This window comes from Rhinolophus hipposideros, assembly GCF_964194185.1.
Source record: "Rhinolophus hipposideros genome assembly, chromosome: 1".
NCBI lineage: Eukaryota > Metazoa > Chordata > Mammalia > Chiroptera > Rhinolophidae > Rhinolophus > Rhinolophus hipposideros.
The window spans coordinates 23123751-23140774 of record NC_138047.1 but is presented as its reverse complement, the minus strand read 5'-3'; the positions used below and the strand labels follow the sequence as shown (position 1 = coordinate 23140774).

Here is a 17024-nt window from a genome sequence, read left to right as displayed (position 1 = left end):
AATTTCTCTAGAATACTGTTCTGGGGACTAAAGCATCTGATCTGTGGAGAAGGTTCTGGGAAATGATTTCAAATAGAATCACTACACATTCAACCAAAATCAAAAGGTTGATGGTTTGTTGTTTTTTATAATTTAACTTAAGCCCCCAAACTGTTTTGGGTTCTTATAACCATTTTAAGGCCCTTATAAGATTATTCATCTTTATAGAGATGTTGCAAACACCCTGGCCTGAATTGAAGGCAAAGTAACCAGTTGCTCCTAGTGGTTTCCTATGGAAAGGATTCTTTTTTTTTTTCTGGCTATGTCACTTGAGCAAAGTTATAGCCTCAAAGCTTTGTTTTTTTAACTGTGCTTGTGAGCACAGTTACACTCATACACTACATAATACAGAGGAGGATCTAAAGACGAAATCATTATAAGTATATCTGTTTTAACTCTGAAAAGATCATTCCAAATTAGATGAACGATTATTTTCAACTTAAAAAAAATTTTCGATCAGGTAGAAACACCAACCAAAATGAATCTCATAAGCCAAATGTACATAATAACTCCTGAAAGGTCAAATATAAGGTACCTAGAAACTCCTGCTGGAAGTAAAATGTGATTTGCCCCGTTTTATAATAATATTGCTTATAGGAACTTGATGCTGTTTTGTGAGATGCCAGAAGTAATTTACATTAATTAAATAACCAACTCAGCCTTCCAGATCCTACATTAAGCACCTAGACATGCTAGGTACATAACTGCAAACATTCTTTTAAATGCATTAGTAAGCTTGTAAGTAAGTAAGTAAGTAAGTGAAATCTGCATATTTCAGAAAGGAGCAATAAACGAATGCTGTCCTGTTGACTGCTTAAGCTTATGTTGCAGCTGTGTTGGAGGGTCTGGCCAGAGGTGGTGTGGGGAGTCCCTCTCTTGACATTTAGGCTAGGTAATGGTGGGGAATTAGTGCTGAGACATACACACACAAAACAGCTACTTTTCTAGGGTTACTCTGTTAGTGAATGGGAAGATGAGAAAAATTCCAACTACTTTTCTAGGCAGGTGGCAAAGAATCTGGTCTGTTTTCCCTGGGATGAGGTGGGAACAGAAGAAAAAGTCTAGTTTAAGAATTTGTAACCATGAAATGGTTGGTCCATGGCTTGGGGTTTGAGTTTTTTATTCATTAACTCTAGGAATCCTAATTGTGAAATTAGCAAAGTGACTGGTAATATTTCAAGGTCACCCATTGTAAGCAAATCAAAAGTATTTCTGAAAAGATATACCGTCACCCTAAGACTTTCTCACATAGCACCCCACAGAAGATTTACTAACGACCCCAAATTATAAAACATTTGAGAAAAAAAGTCTGCCTTTAGCTATAGTCAGCAGGCACCACATACAGCAAGTTTAAAACCTAAGCACTCTATATAGTAGAACAGTCTTGTAGACTATAAGTATGTTTAAAATGATATAGACATAAAAGAAGTCCTCAGTCATAAGAAGAAAATCAGTAGGTGCTAGGAAAAGAGAACAGAAACATTTGTAGAAAGAGCCATATTTGAACTACAGGAATAGAAAGTATAGTCATTAAAAAAACTAAAAAAACACACACACACAAAACCTCTGTGGATAGGTTCCTCAGGGATTAGACACAGCTTAAGAGAGCAAAGTGAATTGGAAGATAGATTTCAGGAAAATTCGCAGAATGCAGACAGACAGCAAAGTTAAGACACATTAACTTGTTTTTCATGGAATATGGGATCCAAAAAACCTTGTGGAAGAAAAAAGGGCTAAGAAGTTTTGCCTTACTCTAGATACCAAGAGTGTAGGGCCGGCCCGGTGGCTCAGGCGGTTAGAGCTCTGTGCTCCTAATTCCGAAGGCTGCCGGTTCGATTTCCACACGGGCCAGCGGGCTCTCAACCACAAGGTTCAATTCCTCGAGTTCAGCAAGGTTCAATTCAGTTCAATTCCTCGACTCCCGCAAGGGATGGTGGGTTCTGCCCCCTGCAGCTAAGATTGAACATGGTACCTTGAGCTGAGCTGCCTCCTGGATGGCTCAGTTGTTGGTTGGAGTGCGGGCTCTCAATCACAAGGTTGCTAGTTCAATTCCTCAAGTCCCCCAAGGGATGGTGGGCAGAGTCCCCTGCAACTAAGATTGAACATGGCACCTTGAGCTGAGCTGCTGCTGAGCTCCCGGATGGCTCAGTTAGTTGGAGTGTGTCCTCTCAACCACAAAGTTTGCGGGTTCGACTCCCGCAAGGAATGGTGGTCTGCGCCCCCTGCAACTAGCAATGACAACTGGACCTGGAGCTGAGCTGCACCCTCCACAACTAAGACTGAAAGGACAACAACTTGACTTGGAAAAAAAAGAGTCCTGGAAGTACACACTGTTCCCCAATAAAGTCCTGTTCCCCTTTCCCAATAAAATCTTTAAAAAAAAAGAGTAAGATATGAAAAGCTGACACAAAATCAGCTTTAAAAAAAAAGAGTGTAGATAAAAAATATAGTAATGACATTGGCTCAGAGGCATATCAAGGAACAGAACAGAGAGCCTAAATACAGACACTTGTATGTGGGAGTTCGATCAGTGACAAGTAAGTAGTATTATGTATCAGTCAGAAAAGATTACGTTTTCATTTAATATTTTTTGGAAAAAGACAAAGTGAAAGCTCCTTGTGGGTGTGAGTTAAAACTTCAGTATATAAAGTAAAACTTAAAAAACTTTAAGGATAAATGTTTTTGGATTTTTTTTGAGTATATACACAGGAAATGGATTGCTGGGTCCTATGGTAATTCTATTCTTAATTTTTTGCGGAACCTCCATACCGCCTTCCACAGCGGCTGCACCAGTTTGCATTCCTACCAACAGCGTATGAAGGTTCCTTTTTCTCCACAGCCTCTCCAACACTTGTTACTATTTGTCTTCTTGATGATAGCCATTCTGACTGGGGTAAGGTGATATCTCATTGTGGTTTTTATTTGCATTTCTCTGATGATTAGTGATGTTGAGCATCTTTTCAAATGTCTGTTGGGCATCCGTATGTCCTCTTTGGGGAAAAGTCTGTTGAGGTCATCAGCCCATTTTTTAACTGGATTGTTTGTTTTTTTTTTTTGTTGGGATGGATCTTGAGATTATTATGCTAAGCAAAATAAGTCAGACAGAAAAAGTCGAGAACCATATGATTTCACTGATATGTGGTATATAAAACTGAAAACAACAAAGGAACAAGACAAATGAAACAAAAACTCATAGACACAAACCATAGTTTTTGGTTACTAGAGGGTAAGGGGAGAGGGGACTGATACATGAGGGTAAAAGGGATGAAATATATGGTGATGGAAGGAGAACTGACTCTGGGTGGTGAACACACAGTGTGATATATAGATGATGTATTACAGAATTTTACACTTGAAACCTATATAATTTTACTAACTAATGTCTCACCAATAAATTTAATTAAAAAACCAAAATGCACAACTATAAAGAAAAAGATATGTGTATGTTAAAATAACTTATACTTGACCAGGGCTTCTGTATTCGTATTATTTAAGATAATTGGAACAGTTGACATAGTCCAAAAAAGTAATAGTTTAGGGACAAAAGAAGTTTATTTCTCACTCGGTAATCATGTAGAGGGTTATGTCAGGGTGATGTGTCACTGTCCTCCATAAGATATTTTGGGGACCCAGATTCCTTCCATTTGGTGGATTTGTTTTCTTTTAAGGCTTTGTCATAATCTGCATCCAGCTGGTGGAAGGGGAGAGTATGGAGGAAGTATACCAGTTTCTTCAAGTCTTGTCCTGGAAGTTGCACTTAAAACTTTCATGTTTGACAGCTAAGCATGTGCCTTAACCTAGCTGCAGGGAGAGTTGTGGAGACTCAAGAAGCACTGAAATACTTTTAGATGTCTACCAGAGTGCAGGAAGTAGTTATGTGAAAAGATTCCATAGCAAAAAAGTGCAAACAACCTTAGTGTTCCTCAGTTAAAAAATGGATATATAAACTGCAGTTAATTAATATGACAGAGTATTATTCAGCTGTTAAAAATGAATGAGCTAGATCTGCATATATCAACCAGATATCTCAACATAGTATTGAATGAAAAATCCACTTGTAAGGGAAAGAGTACCAATTATGTACATTTAAAAAATAATAGCATGTATTGTTTATGAATGTATATATGTTTAAAAGTATGAAAATGTGTGTGGTAATATATCTGGCAGTTTCAGTATAATATTTTTTTGTTGGAGGAGAGAGAGGAGGGAGGGATGGGAGGATGAGTCTTCAGCCTTATCTCCATGATTTATTTCATTTGATATTTGAGGCAAATATACCAAGTTAATATCTCTTTAATTTTGATGCTGGTGTGTGGTTTATCACATTTTATTTATATTTTAAATGTCTCAAGTCTTTAAAAATGGAACATTAATAATCAAAACATTTCAAAAATTTTAGAAGTTAAAGAATGGTGCTCTATATATGATCAAAATGAAAAAACTACATGAAAATCACTTTGGGAATTCCTTATCATTAGAAACATTACATAGATAAAAGGCAAAGATGAAAAGAGGGAATTGAAAGTACATGATTTCATTTCTAATTTCATAGTTGAGTAGATAGCTAGTCCTTCATCATCTTAGTGCCATAAGTGGCCTGAATGTTCTTATACTAAGTCTCTTGTACTAAAATATGGCAAAAGTTAAATTGACAAAAACCTCTTTCTTCTCAGCCACTCAACTAATGAATAGTGAATGAAAGAGGGACAGATAATATTTTAACTTGCTTAAATAGGTCAACTGAACTGCTCCCTTTATATGATATATGTCCTCTTATCTCTTTCCCAGGTTACCTTTCCAAATAGCAAGGTTAAAATCACTTACACTCTTGCCATGTTTTGTCTCTGACTCTGAGTATCTTTCTCCTGGAATGGGTTCTTATTTTACTCAATATTTTATGATGAATAAAATTCAAATTAGAGTAGTTTGCCTTTTCTTTTGTTTTCCAATAATTTGTGTGATGAGTGTGACTTAAGGGTTATGTAGGGCTGGTTTACATAAAGGAAGGAAGGAAGGAAGGAAGGAAGGAAGGAAGGAAGGAAGGAAGGAAGGAAGGAAGGAAGGAAGGAAGGAAGGAAGGAAGGAAGGAAGGAAGGAAGGAAGGAAGGAAGGAAGGAAGGAAGGAAGGAAGGAAGGAAGGAAGGAAGGAAGGAAAGAAGAAAAGAAAGAAAGAAAGTAAAAACGGAATAATAAAATATTAGAAAGCAAAAATGGTAAAACTAATAAATCTAAAAAATCGTTCTTTGAAAATACTGTAAAATCAGTGTTAGCTAACTAATGGAGGTTAGTTAGCTAACTAACTAATTAGCTAACTAAAAAATAGTTACAAATATACCAAATAGGAAATGGTAATGAAGAAAAATGTAGACAATACAGGAAATTCAAAGATTCCTAAGAGATTGTTTGCTTGAGCAAATTTTGTTAAAGCCAGTTAAAAATGAATAATTTACTAGGAAATAGTATTTTCTGTCACTGACATTCAAAGAGATAGAAAAACCTAAATGGAGAAATTGCCATAAACCAACCAGAAGAAATATAGAAATTTGGGGCATAAAGCTACCTTCGAAAACACATCAGACCTTGCTGATATCTCAGGGGAATGTCATCATATACTTAAAGAAGAGATCATTCCAGTGGTATTTAGAAGTTTTTAGAGCATATAAAAATATAGAAAGTTTTTGTAGTTTTAAAAACAATGAAATGACTATTATATTGATATGAAGACCAACCCCCCCAACCCAAAATATGCAAATGCCAGCCTCAGATATGAATATTGATGCAAAAATTCTAAATAAATTATTAGCCAATGGAATTCCACAGCACATTAAAAGAATAATACACCATAACCAAGTGAGGTTCATTGTGGGAGTTCAAGGATGGGTCAATATTTGGAAATATATAAATAGAACTTACCATATTAACTCGTCAAATAAGAAAAACAAACTATTTGTAAATGCTGCAAAGCATTTTGTGAAATTGAACATTCATTCTTTTAAAAAATTCTTGATAAGTTTAGAACGCATGGATACTGATTTCACATGATAATGTACGTGTTATCTATGGCAACGGAAAGCCAGAATTTCTCCCATTAAAGGCAGGAACAAAACAAAACGCCAGCTCTCAACAGTTCTATTAAATTATTTTTTCCTGGAGTTATTGGCCAAGGAAATTAACCAAAAGAGAGATATTGGTGGTATAAAATTGGAAAGGAGGACATGCAATTAGCACTATTGCCTCTCCTGTATTTTTCAGTTTCAAATTTCCCCTTTGTCCCAAAATTATTTTTGGTTTCCTTTTGGAGAAAAGATTAAATGGTTATTTTTCATGAGGGTCCCAGCCATTAGAATACTTCTATGTTTTTTTATTCCTACACAACATTGTGTGTAATTTCCACCTCTTCTTGGCTGTCATTGTGTCCCATTATTGTATTTTTTAATACTCAGAATTCCCTCCTCTTCATGTTTGAAATGAAGGAGGTAAATGGGTGTGCGTGTACATGTGCATGCCAATTCTGGATTGGGTACTTTTACTTAACATAGTAGAGATTCAAGCTGCTGAACAGTTATTTTCAGTACTTTTTTATACTCATCATAGAAGACAGGAAACGGATTTTACAGCCTTGGTTTATTTAATATCATTCCAGTAACCACGAGTGGGTTTTTCAGTATCAATGCCTCTACACATCACTGAGAGGTTGAAAACAAATGGTTGCATTGGGACTAGTTAAGCTTTATTTATACTTTCGTTATTGAAGTTTCATTTAAAACAATTTCTACTGTATGTGTACTAAAATTAGGTTATTGTCACCAGATTTCCTTAAAAATATTAAACATTTATTTTCAAGATGTGTGTAAATGAGGGTAATAATATATTTCCTATAAGAATTCGTTACATATAGAAATGATTTTTATTTTAACTGACTTCTTCAGATTACAAATGTAATTACAGAAAACAAACCTTTGTGGACATAAAGTGTACACTATTTAATAGAACACACATGTATCTGCATCTTGAAATATCCTTTTTTCTTAATAGTGTTTATTAAATATTTTAGCATGACATTTTTTTAGGACCTTACTTTTAAATAATTTCATATGAAATTAATTTAACCAGAGTCTTCCCTTCTCTCCAGACTTCTTTACTCCTAACTCCTTTCTTTCCACACCTCCTCCCACTTTTGCTCTCTTATTGTTGTTAAGGGGAGTAAAATGAAGTACACTTTTATTACGTGGTTTAATCTTCAAAGGGATATGTTTAGGTAAAACAAATGAAATTTTGCAGATTTGGCTATCCATGATATTTAGTAATAGATGCTAGTTTGCCTTATTGATGATTAAGCTATGTCTTTGGTTGTATGTTTGTCTGTTGGATTCCAAAATGTTACCACTCTGGAAAATTTGCCAAATTTATAGCAGAGTGAATTTTTCTGGGATAAAAAGAGTAATTACAGAGTGTATTCTATAAAACTATTCCATGTTATCCAATATGAAAGCCACTAGCCACCTGTGGCTATTTATATTTAAATTAAAATTAAATAAAAATTCTATCCTTCAAGTACGCTAGCCAGAGTTCAAGTGCTCAGTAAACACATATGACTAGTACAGGTTACATATTGAAGAAGCAGATATAGAGTGATTTCAATATCACAGAAAATTATCTTGGACAACCTTGGGGTGAAGTCTGTACATCTTACCTATTTTTTATATTAGAATTTAGAAATCGTTTTTTTTAAGTTTTCTTTCCTGGTATTAAAAAGCAGAATTTCTGTCAATATTTCTGGAAATAGTGAACAGCTCGAAATTATTTAGAGTAATGTTTACTTCCCTACCAACTTATATTTTTTAAAGTATGTACTGAATTAAAATACATATCAACGTACAGTTGCCAGAAGTGGGAAATTCTAGGAGAACTATTTAAAAAAATTCTCGATACAGTACAAAGTTTAGAGGTGGCAGAGTGGGCTCTTGGACGAGGATCTAGAGAACACGATATAGAGACCGTTTTTCAAAGACACTCAGAGGAAGTAAATGAAGTGGAGAAATAAGTTATTTATTTGGAGTATGTAATTTTCCTTATAATTATTGTATTAATATAAATTAATCTAAAAAAACCCTAGAAGACATTAGAAAGAAAAAATAAGGAGGGGGTGATGGAGAAGAATTGTCAATGATCCTGTCGTCATTGAAAACAGCCGTTGCTATTTGTGACATATCTATCCAGCTTCCTTTCTGTGCCCTACAAACAGGCCACATTCATTCAGCAGTAGATGAGGTCAGGGGAGAATGCAGATGAGATGGGAGTCTGAGAGTCAGGCCAACAGCGTGATAAAGAGCTCTGAGCCTGAGCTAGACAGCCTGAATGTCAAATGCCATCTCTGCGGGTTGCTATTTGCAGGACCTCAGCAACTTCTGTCACTCCTGTGTACATGTTTGTTTGTAAAATTTGGGATGATGGTGCTATGTATCTCTTGATGTACTTGTCAGGGTTAGGGTATTAAAATACTGAAGTCATAGAAAACTGTATTACTAATAGTACTGATCACTACTATGTAGGTAGTCTAGGCACATGTGTCTAGTAAGTATAAACTTCTATATTTATTACTGCAGGGAAGCACACATTTAAACAAGTAATTGCAATAAAGTTAGAAGAGTTTATGAGAGGGCAAGTGCAGTATTCTGTCGTAGTATTTGTTGAGGTGAGCTAATTCTTGATAATTACTGGAGTGAAATTAATGTAGCTCTTAAGATGGTTGGTTTTGTGTTAAGGTATACTTTAATAGATTTTTCAGATCAAAAGTTACTCCTAATAAAGCTGTATTCTTGAAAATTTGTTTATTACTTGAATGTGATAAATGTTTAACAATCCAGTGTTAACAGCCCTGATCTGATCATTCTGGTAATATCAGAAGTGTCAAAATTCTTTCCCTGATTCTTTACATTATGGACCAGTTTGCCAAAAAGGTAATAGAACCCTCTCTTAGCAATAGCATCAGGGTCTTCTAAATAAAATCTGTCTTCCAGACTTTTTACGAGAAAGTTTGGTTAGCTTTGAGTATAATTAAAGAGTATATTACTTGATAACCAGTTAGAAACAGGAAATTGTGAGGTTCAACTCTTTTTCATATAGTGTGTGGGGGGGTGTTTGTTCTACTATAAATAAGAGGCTAAAGTAATTTTTCAAGTATAAAATTTTAAGTGCTTCTAGATAAGAACTGAAATGGATTAAACAAGTGCTGATAGTTTTGCATTTGTCAAAACATCTTTAATTTCTTAACTGCAATACTAGAATTTTAAAGGAACTCAGTTTGTCTTATAATGCTTTAAAATATATTCTTGCCTCTTGTTTCTTGGGTAACGATGATGGGAAATGAAGTTCCAAAGTGGTTTTTTTATTTATTAATATAATTTTACTTGTTTTCCAGTATGGAAAATTGTTTTACTTAAGCTAACTGGTTATGAGAAATGTCTCTAGTTATGAGAAATCCCTTTGTATCTTAGAAATTTGAATTCTGGGGGGAAGTTGGCAATTTGAAAAAGAAAAAAAAAGGAACGGTGTGTTCTTGGAGTGCTGGCACACAGGTCCAGGCAGTGCCAGCTTCTACAACTTTGGGGGTTGTTACACACCAAACTGTCAGCATGTGGCTGCCATTTTACCGCTTTGCTTTAATCATGATTTAGGTTTTTAGCAGGAATATAAACTGCAATCACTGCTTGAAGTATTGAAGCAGTATGTTTTAGAAATTAAAGATTTTACAAAGCTAATGTTTGTTGGGGGGAGAACAAAAGTATAGTTTCTATGTAGATTCTATTTGATGACATTTTCTTTTCCCATTTATGTTATACACACTGGACCATGTACTAGCAATAGATGAATTATGCATACATATGTGTCATCTATAGGTTGACAGAAACATATATTTTTTGTTTAGAATGTTCAATGGATCGGTTTCTATCTACAATGATAAAAATAGTCAAATATCTCTGATTGTTCGCTTGCAGGTGAACTGATATTCATTTGCTTTTCTTCCAGATTCATGAAAAACTACACTATTATGAGAAGCAGAATCCTGTGCCCATCCTCCATGGTGCGGCAGCCTTGGCTGATGATGTAAGTGTTCCCTTTCTGAGATCATTGGGACACGTCTCCCACCAGCCTGGCTGCAGCAGAGCTCATCCTAGCACAGACAGATGCACTTGAAAACCAGAAGTTGCAAATGTTTCCAAAATTCCTGTCATCACTGAGCTTACGCTGATATTATGCTGATTTTCACTCACTTTCCTGTTCTGAAATTTTGCATGTAGATACCTTCTTGTTCTGCCTTGGTAACTACGTAATAGAAATTTTAGGCTGTTAACTCTCTGGGGAGAGAGAAGCTGTCAGCTATTAGTGTTCGGAGAAAGTCACAGACAAGAGGAATGCTTTGGAGAAATAAAGACAAATGAGATAGTTCTATTGCTGACAGTACTAAAAAATGACAGATACTAGTATAGGAATGAGGCATATGAAATACATAAAAAGACAGGATTGTTTTTAATGCGGATTATAAAGCATAGTAATGATTTATGGGTATTAGACCTTTCCAAATTACCTTCATAACCAAAAAATAAATTTTAGAAGCAGTTGGCATTGATGGAGTAGTTAATTTCCTGTAGCTATAATTTTATTTTCAATTTGGGGGAGGGAACTAACTTGCTGTTTCTTACTGTTAACTTTCAGACTCGGATGAATTGAGAGCACACCTGGATAAACTATAAGGGACACTAAGCTAGATGAGAAATAAGTTTAATGTAAAAGCTGGTTTCAGGGACCTCTTGGAGCTTATTTGTTACTTTTCAAGTTTTTATTTGTTATGATAAAATAAACCATAATTCAGTTTAGTAAAATATCAGGGCTGCATAGTAAAGTATAATAAAACAATTGACCATCTTAAGAGGTTGATTTTCTTTGATGTATTTTATATTCTAAATTAGAAAATAAAGCGTATGTAATAAATTTCCAAGTTTTCCTTCCACTTTTATCTACAGAAGTTATAAATTACAAGGATGTTTCAATACATGTGTTTTATGAGGAATCTTACCTCTGCATCATAGAGCCAAAACATTTAAAGTGAAAATGAATAAAAGTGGAGATATAGTTCTACAAAAAGCTGCAGTTGCCACTTGAGAAAATCTTAAAAACTAGTGTTTAAAATTTCACTGTTAGAAGTTTGGGGAAATATTTGTTTATAAACCGATGCAATTGAGGCCCCATCGTATTACAACAATATTGCTTTTCTAAACAAATTTAGAGACTATTATGTAAATATGGTGAAACATAGCATTTTGTAATTCATCAGAGCAATGTATTGGAATATTTAAAAATATTGTTATATATTAAGTAACCAAAGAGTGCAAAGAGCCCTTTGTGACTTTTTGTAAGTAAATTCTATAAAAAAATGTTACCTTGAAAAAGTAAAAGCACTTTTTGAAATGTAATCAATGAATAGACCTGTTTTATCTGATTTTATTTTTTGTGTATAATTTATATTATATCCTTCTTTTAGAGAAAAGTCGTTCTCCAGAGATCACAATTATTTTTAGCTTGGTAGAAACAATAGGGGCAAATGGAAATTTCATGCAATGTTTTAAGAAAGGTTTTTAAGTGAAAATATGTGTACAGAGTTTGAATTCTGTACTGCATAGCTCATAATTCTAATCTTTTTTTCCCTGAGTCTTGCTTTTCTTCTTATGAAAATTATTTAGCCTTCCTGTAGCCTAAAATTGAATAGAAATTTTGGCAGGAAGATCTCTTAATGAAGAACATGAGGCAGATTCAAAGCTCCAATCCTTTCTTTAGCTAGAACCAGAAATGGGAATTCTTCATTATTGTAATAGAGTACAGTCAGCATTTTTGGTACTGGAGTAGTTGTTGACCTATGATAAGTCATTTCATGATTATCCTGGTTTATACTTAACAGACTTCCTAGTCTGTGTAGGTAAATATATTAAAAGTTTCAGGCCATTTGCTCTATTAGAGGCATTCTAGTTCTTTTTACCCCACCTCTAAACAGCGAGCTACTGTGGGTTTTTGGAAACCCTGTGGATTTCACCACCTCATTCAGAAGGATTTTTTTTTCTCTTTTCTTTCTTTCTTTCTTTTTTTTTTCTTCTTTTAAATAGTGTCAAAGCATGATCCAGTCCTTTTTACAAGTAGTCCTTTGTCTGCAAGCAAAAGACCATTCAGTAGATGAAGTGCTGGGGTTTGCCCTCATTGCAATAAATCAGAAGGTGATCTGGCTGATATGATTCCTTGAGATGTGCTCAGCCAAGAGCCTGGGCTGGGATTTCGGCAACCAAGGGCCTAAAAGGAAGAGCAATGATTGATAGTCTGTTTTCTTTCATGCTGACTTCTCCTTAATCACTGGACAGCAAGATAGAATCTCAGTGGTCACACGTGGAACGACACAATGCTCTTACTAAATGTTCTTTATGTCAACGTGATCTGTCTTGCAGCTGGCTGAAGAGCTTCAGAACAAGCCATTAAACAGTGAGATCAGAGAGCTGTTGAAACTCCTGTCAAAACCCAATGTGAAGGTGAGGACATGCAATAAATATCTTCCAAAAGGGCCACTTTCTGAGACATCAGATGAATTTTGTTTCAAGCATCAATTTTCAAGTAAATGTATTTTTAAGAAGTGCATAGTATTTTAATAGCCTAAATCTCATTAAGGAAAGAGAGTTGAGCTTTTGATGATAATGTGACAAGTTATAAAATACTTAATTGGGAAGCTCAGAATTTAAGTTGGCACATGTAATGTGGCTTCAAGGTTATTTTCCTTCTAAATGAAATTATGAGTACAGAATACAGAACCTATTAGTGATCTGGTTTAGGTTCATTTTACTTGGCTAGTTAATGGTATTCCAATATTTGTGACAACTGTCTTTTTCTGTACAGTCATTTCACCATGTCTCTTCCTCCTCCACCTTCCTCCTCTTATCTCTTATCCCTCTACCAATTCATGTTTTAATATATCCTACCATTTTTCAGAGCAGAGCAATTTTCCAGTGTAAATACCACTAAAATATTAGTAGACAGATTTCAATTCTCCTTGCCATTTTCCTCCCGTGTTTATTACTTATTTTTTCTCCAAATATAATTAGTCAACAGAAGGCATTTTGAAAATTTCCTGTTAATTCTAAAGACCTTAATGCACTAAATACCCAAACCTATACATTTGGACTTGACACCTACTGCAATTGTATGTAAAATATTGTTCATGAGTCAAACTTACATATTGATTATGCAATTATGTAATTGAAGTGCTTACTTCTGATGATTTCTGGTAAACACATATAGATTGATGGATGAAAATTTCTACCTAGATGCAAAAACTGGTTTCTACCTTCCTTGAAAAAACATTGGAACTGTGCTATATATGGTCTTAACTTGATATTCAGGGGGGAAAATATTAAATAAAAGATGAAGTGAAAACATGCATGGACTGTAATTTCTAATCCCTATAAGTACATGAATGTATTGCTGTAAGGTGAGTATGATTAGTAATATGAGAGTAATTGACTTGTTGTACAGTGGAGGTTGGTTAAATTTTAGTTCTAAACGAATAAACATCATATTAGAGCAGAATTGTTGCTTGATATTAAAGACACAGTGTGTGGAAAGGATAAGAGCTCATAGCCAGAGAATGCTCGGCAAATGTCTTCATTTGGTCTTAGACTACAAATGAAAAGTTAATATTAACCAGAGCATGGTAAGATCAGCTATGAGAAGCTTGTTAAACTCCTTTTTGAGAAGTATTATATTGGTTCAAGTATTGAAATTTCTGACCAAAACAAAACATGATTTTGGTATTCTATTAGAAATGAAATAGCTAATAATAGAGATGATACTAGATGGAAACTAGTATTTGGCTCGAGAGAGAGGTATGATTTTAGGTGGTATTATGTACTACCATTGGATACAATTTTATAATTGAATACCTGAACTTTGCTATGGAAAAATATCTTTGATGAATAATTTTTTTATTTTTCATATTTATAAAGAATGGATGAGAAGTCAGCATGAAAGATACATGTTCGGGAACTAATTCCGTGCTTCCCCAAAAATAAGACCCAGCCGGACAATTTGACTATAATTTTACTATATTTTACTATAATATAAGACTGGGTCTTACATTAATTTTTGCTCCAAAAGATGCATTAGATCTGATTGTCTGCCTAGGTCTTATTTTCGGGGAAACATGGTTGGTAGAAAATGAGTAAGATTCTAGGCACATGATGTTTCAGTTGGCACTGCCTTTTTCTCGTTAACCTGTGTTAGGAAGAAAATAGCTTTCTGCCCTTTTTCACCTAACATTTAACATTGCTTTCCTTGAAATCATTTATATTAACCATCATCATGTTGAATCTTACTTTTATAGGTATTATTTTAAGAAATATAGCCCCCAAGAGCATTTTCTCAGTCCATTGAGATTTTGCTTCCCGGCAATTGTAGTCAGTTTGGCTCAAATAAACTCTTACAAGCTTTCTATTTTAAAAATAAACAAGCAAACAACAAAAAAGAAAGAAACATAGCCCCCAAATAAGTTTCGAACTATTTTAGAATATGATTAACCACCCCTTTTTGTCCAGGGAATACACTAAAATATTTGCTTTTTTTTTTAAAGCAGAAGCAAGGCACAGAAGAATATGACATATACATGAATTGTTAATTGAACTATATTCATGACAGTTAAAATATGAAAAATGAATTCTGGGTTGTTAATTTGAATATTGCCTTTAATTTTTAGTGCATAAAGGAAGTAATTATTTACTTTTAAGGATTGCTGTTCCATTTTAAATATGCAATTCACAATACTGAAACGAAACCTGAAGTGTACCTCTAAAGTAATAATGATTTTTTTAAAAAAAGATTTTATTGGGGGAGGGGAACAGGACTTTATTGGGGAACAGTGTGTACTTCCAGGACTTTTTTTTTTTTTTCCAAGTCAAGTTTTTGTCCTTTCAGTCTTAGGTGTGGAGGGCGCAGCTCAGCTCCAGGTCCAGTTGCTAGTTGCTAGTTGCAAGGGGCGCAGCCCACCATCCCTTGCGGGAGTCGAGGAATTGAACTGGCAGTCTTGTGGTTGAGAGCCCACTGGCCCATGTGGGAATCGAACCAGCAGCCTTCGGAGTTAGGAGCACGGAGCTCTAACCGCCTGAGCCACCAGGCCGGCCACAATAATGACTTTTTAAAACACACACAGATACACACAACCAAATATGTAGCCACTATGGGAAGGTCATACATGGATCCCACAGATCTGAAAACTCTTTGAAAAATTTTAAAACGTTCTTTGGTAATTTGTAAATGTCAGGGAGTCAGATCTTCATTCATTCATTCATTCTTGTATATTTTTTATCAATGCCTACTCTGTGCCAGGCTCTATAGATTCAACTTACAGAAGATACCATGTTTCCCCGAAAATAAGACCTAGCCAGACAATCAGCTCTAATGCATCTTTAGGAGCAAAATTAATACAAGACCCAGTCTTATTTTACTATATATAAGACTGGGTATAATGTAATATAATATAATGTAATATAATATAAATATAATACCGGATCTTTTATTAATTTTTGTTACAAAAGATGCATTAGAGGTGATTGTCTGGCTAGATCTTATTTTCGGTGTATGTAGAAACACAATATATATAGATTAATGAAGGTGATAGGAGAAATGTTGGGTTTAAAAAAAAGGGAACATGTGGAACACAGAGGAGTCATGCTAAATCTAAACTTGGGTTGGGAACATAATGATCTCAAGATATAGGTACACAATGGAATACTACTCTGCCATAGGAAAGGATGAAACACTGCCGTTTGCAGCAACATGGATGGATCCTGGGATCTTGAGATTATTATGCTAACTAGGTCAGACAGAAAATGTCAAGAACCATATGACTTCACTTATATGTGGGATATAAAACTAAAAGCAACAAATGAACAAGACAAACAAACAAAGAAACAAAAACTCATAGACACGGACAACAGTTTAGTGGTTACCAGAGGGTAAGGGGGGAGGGAGGTGGTAAAAGAAGGAAAAGAGAATCAAATATATGGTGATGGAAGGAGAACTGACTCTGGGTGATGAGCAAACAGTGCAATATATAGATGATGTATTATAGAAATGTACACTTGAAACCTATATAATTTTACTAGCATTGTCACCCAAATAAATTTAATGAAAAATTTAAAAAATTAAAAATTTTAAGAAACCAATTTATGATATTTGTCTTTAATAAGTTGTGATAGTTTATTACTTTAATCTTACCTTTCAAGAAGTACTTGGATACTTTAAAAATACACAGAAAAAAATTTTGATAATATGCCATTGTATTTTTAACTCAAACTATTAAGTAGAAAGTAGAAGCCTCTATCCTCATTGCTTTATTAGTGAATATGAACTTTGTTTCCTGTGCTTAATGACTTTTTATTCTGTGAACTGTGTGTTCATGTGCCTTTATGGATAAATACTTTTTATCCAATAAATACTTTTTATCCAATACGACATTATCTTTTCGTCCGTCTTGTATACAGACATATTACATGTACACTTTTCCATTATAAATAGTATACTAGAGTGCACTACTTACTGTTTGTTTTGTGTGCTTTTAACATTTGGATGTTTTGGACTTCTCTTTGGATCAACATAATTATCTACTTAAAATTCCTTAGAGGTGGACATTCTGTTGTTTCTCCTTTTCTGCTATTTAAACAACACTATGCTGCACATCTCTTGTATATTACAGAATTTCATTTGGTCAATAAATTGTTGGGTTAAAATGTTTGTACATTAAAATTTTGATAGTTATTGCCAGCTTGTCCTTAGCAGTAATCTAGATAGGGTTTCTCAATGTGCAGTGTCTTCAGTACTGAGACAGAAGATCCTTTTTCCCTGTGCCTTTGCAAGCCCTGGACAGTTAATGTTCTTTTTTCAGCTCTCGTCATTGA

At 34.5% G+C, this 17024-nt stretch overlaps 1 protein-coding gene across 7 annotated transcripts in view; it reads left to right on the top strand.

Moving 5' to 3' along the window:
- Window positions 1–17024, top strand: part of MPP7 (MAGUK p55 scaffold protein 7) — a 251426-nt gene that overhangs the window by 152013 nt on the left and 82389 nt on the right. For all 7 annotated transcript variants that reach the window (XR_013994073.1, XR_013994074.1, XM_081060817.1 and 4 more), the window contains exons 4-5: window positions 10069–10146; window positions 12531–12611. Coding sequence is in view for 5 of the 7 variants with exons in the window: in XM_081060817.1 (XP_080916943.1) it covers window positions 10069–10146; window positions 12531–12611 (159 nt within the window). In the remaining 2 variants the exon portion in view is untranslated. The remainder of the gene's footprint in view (window positions 1–10068; window positions 10147–12530; window positions 12612–17024) is intronic.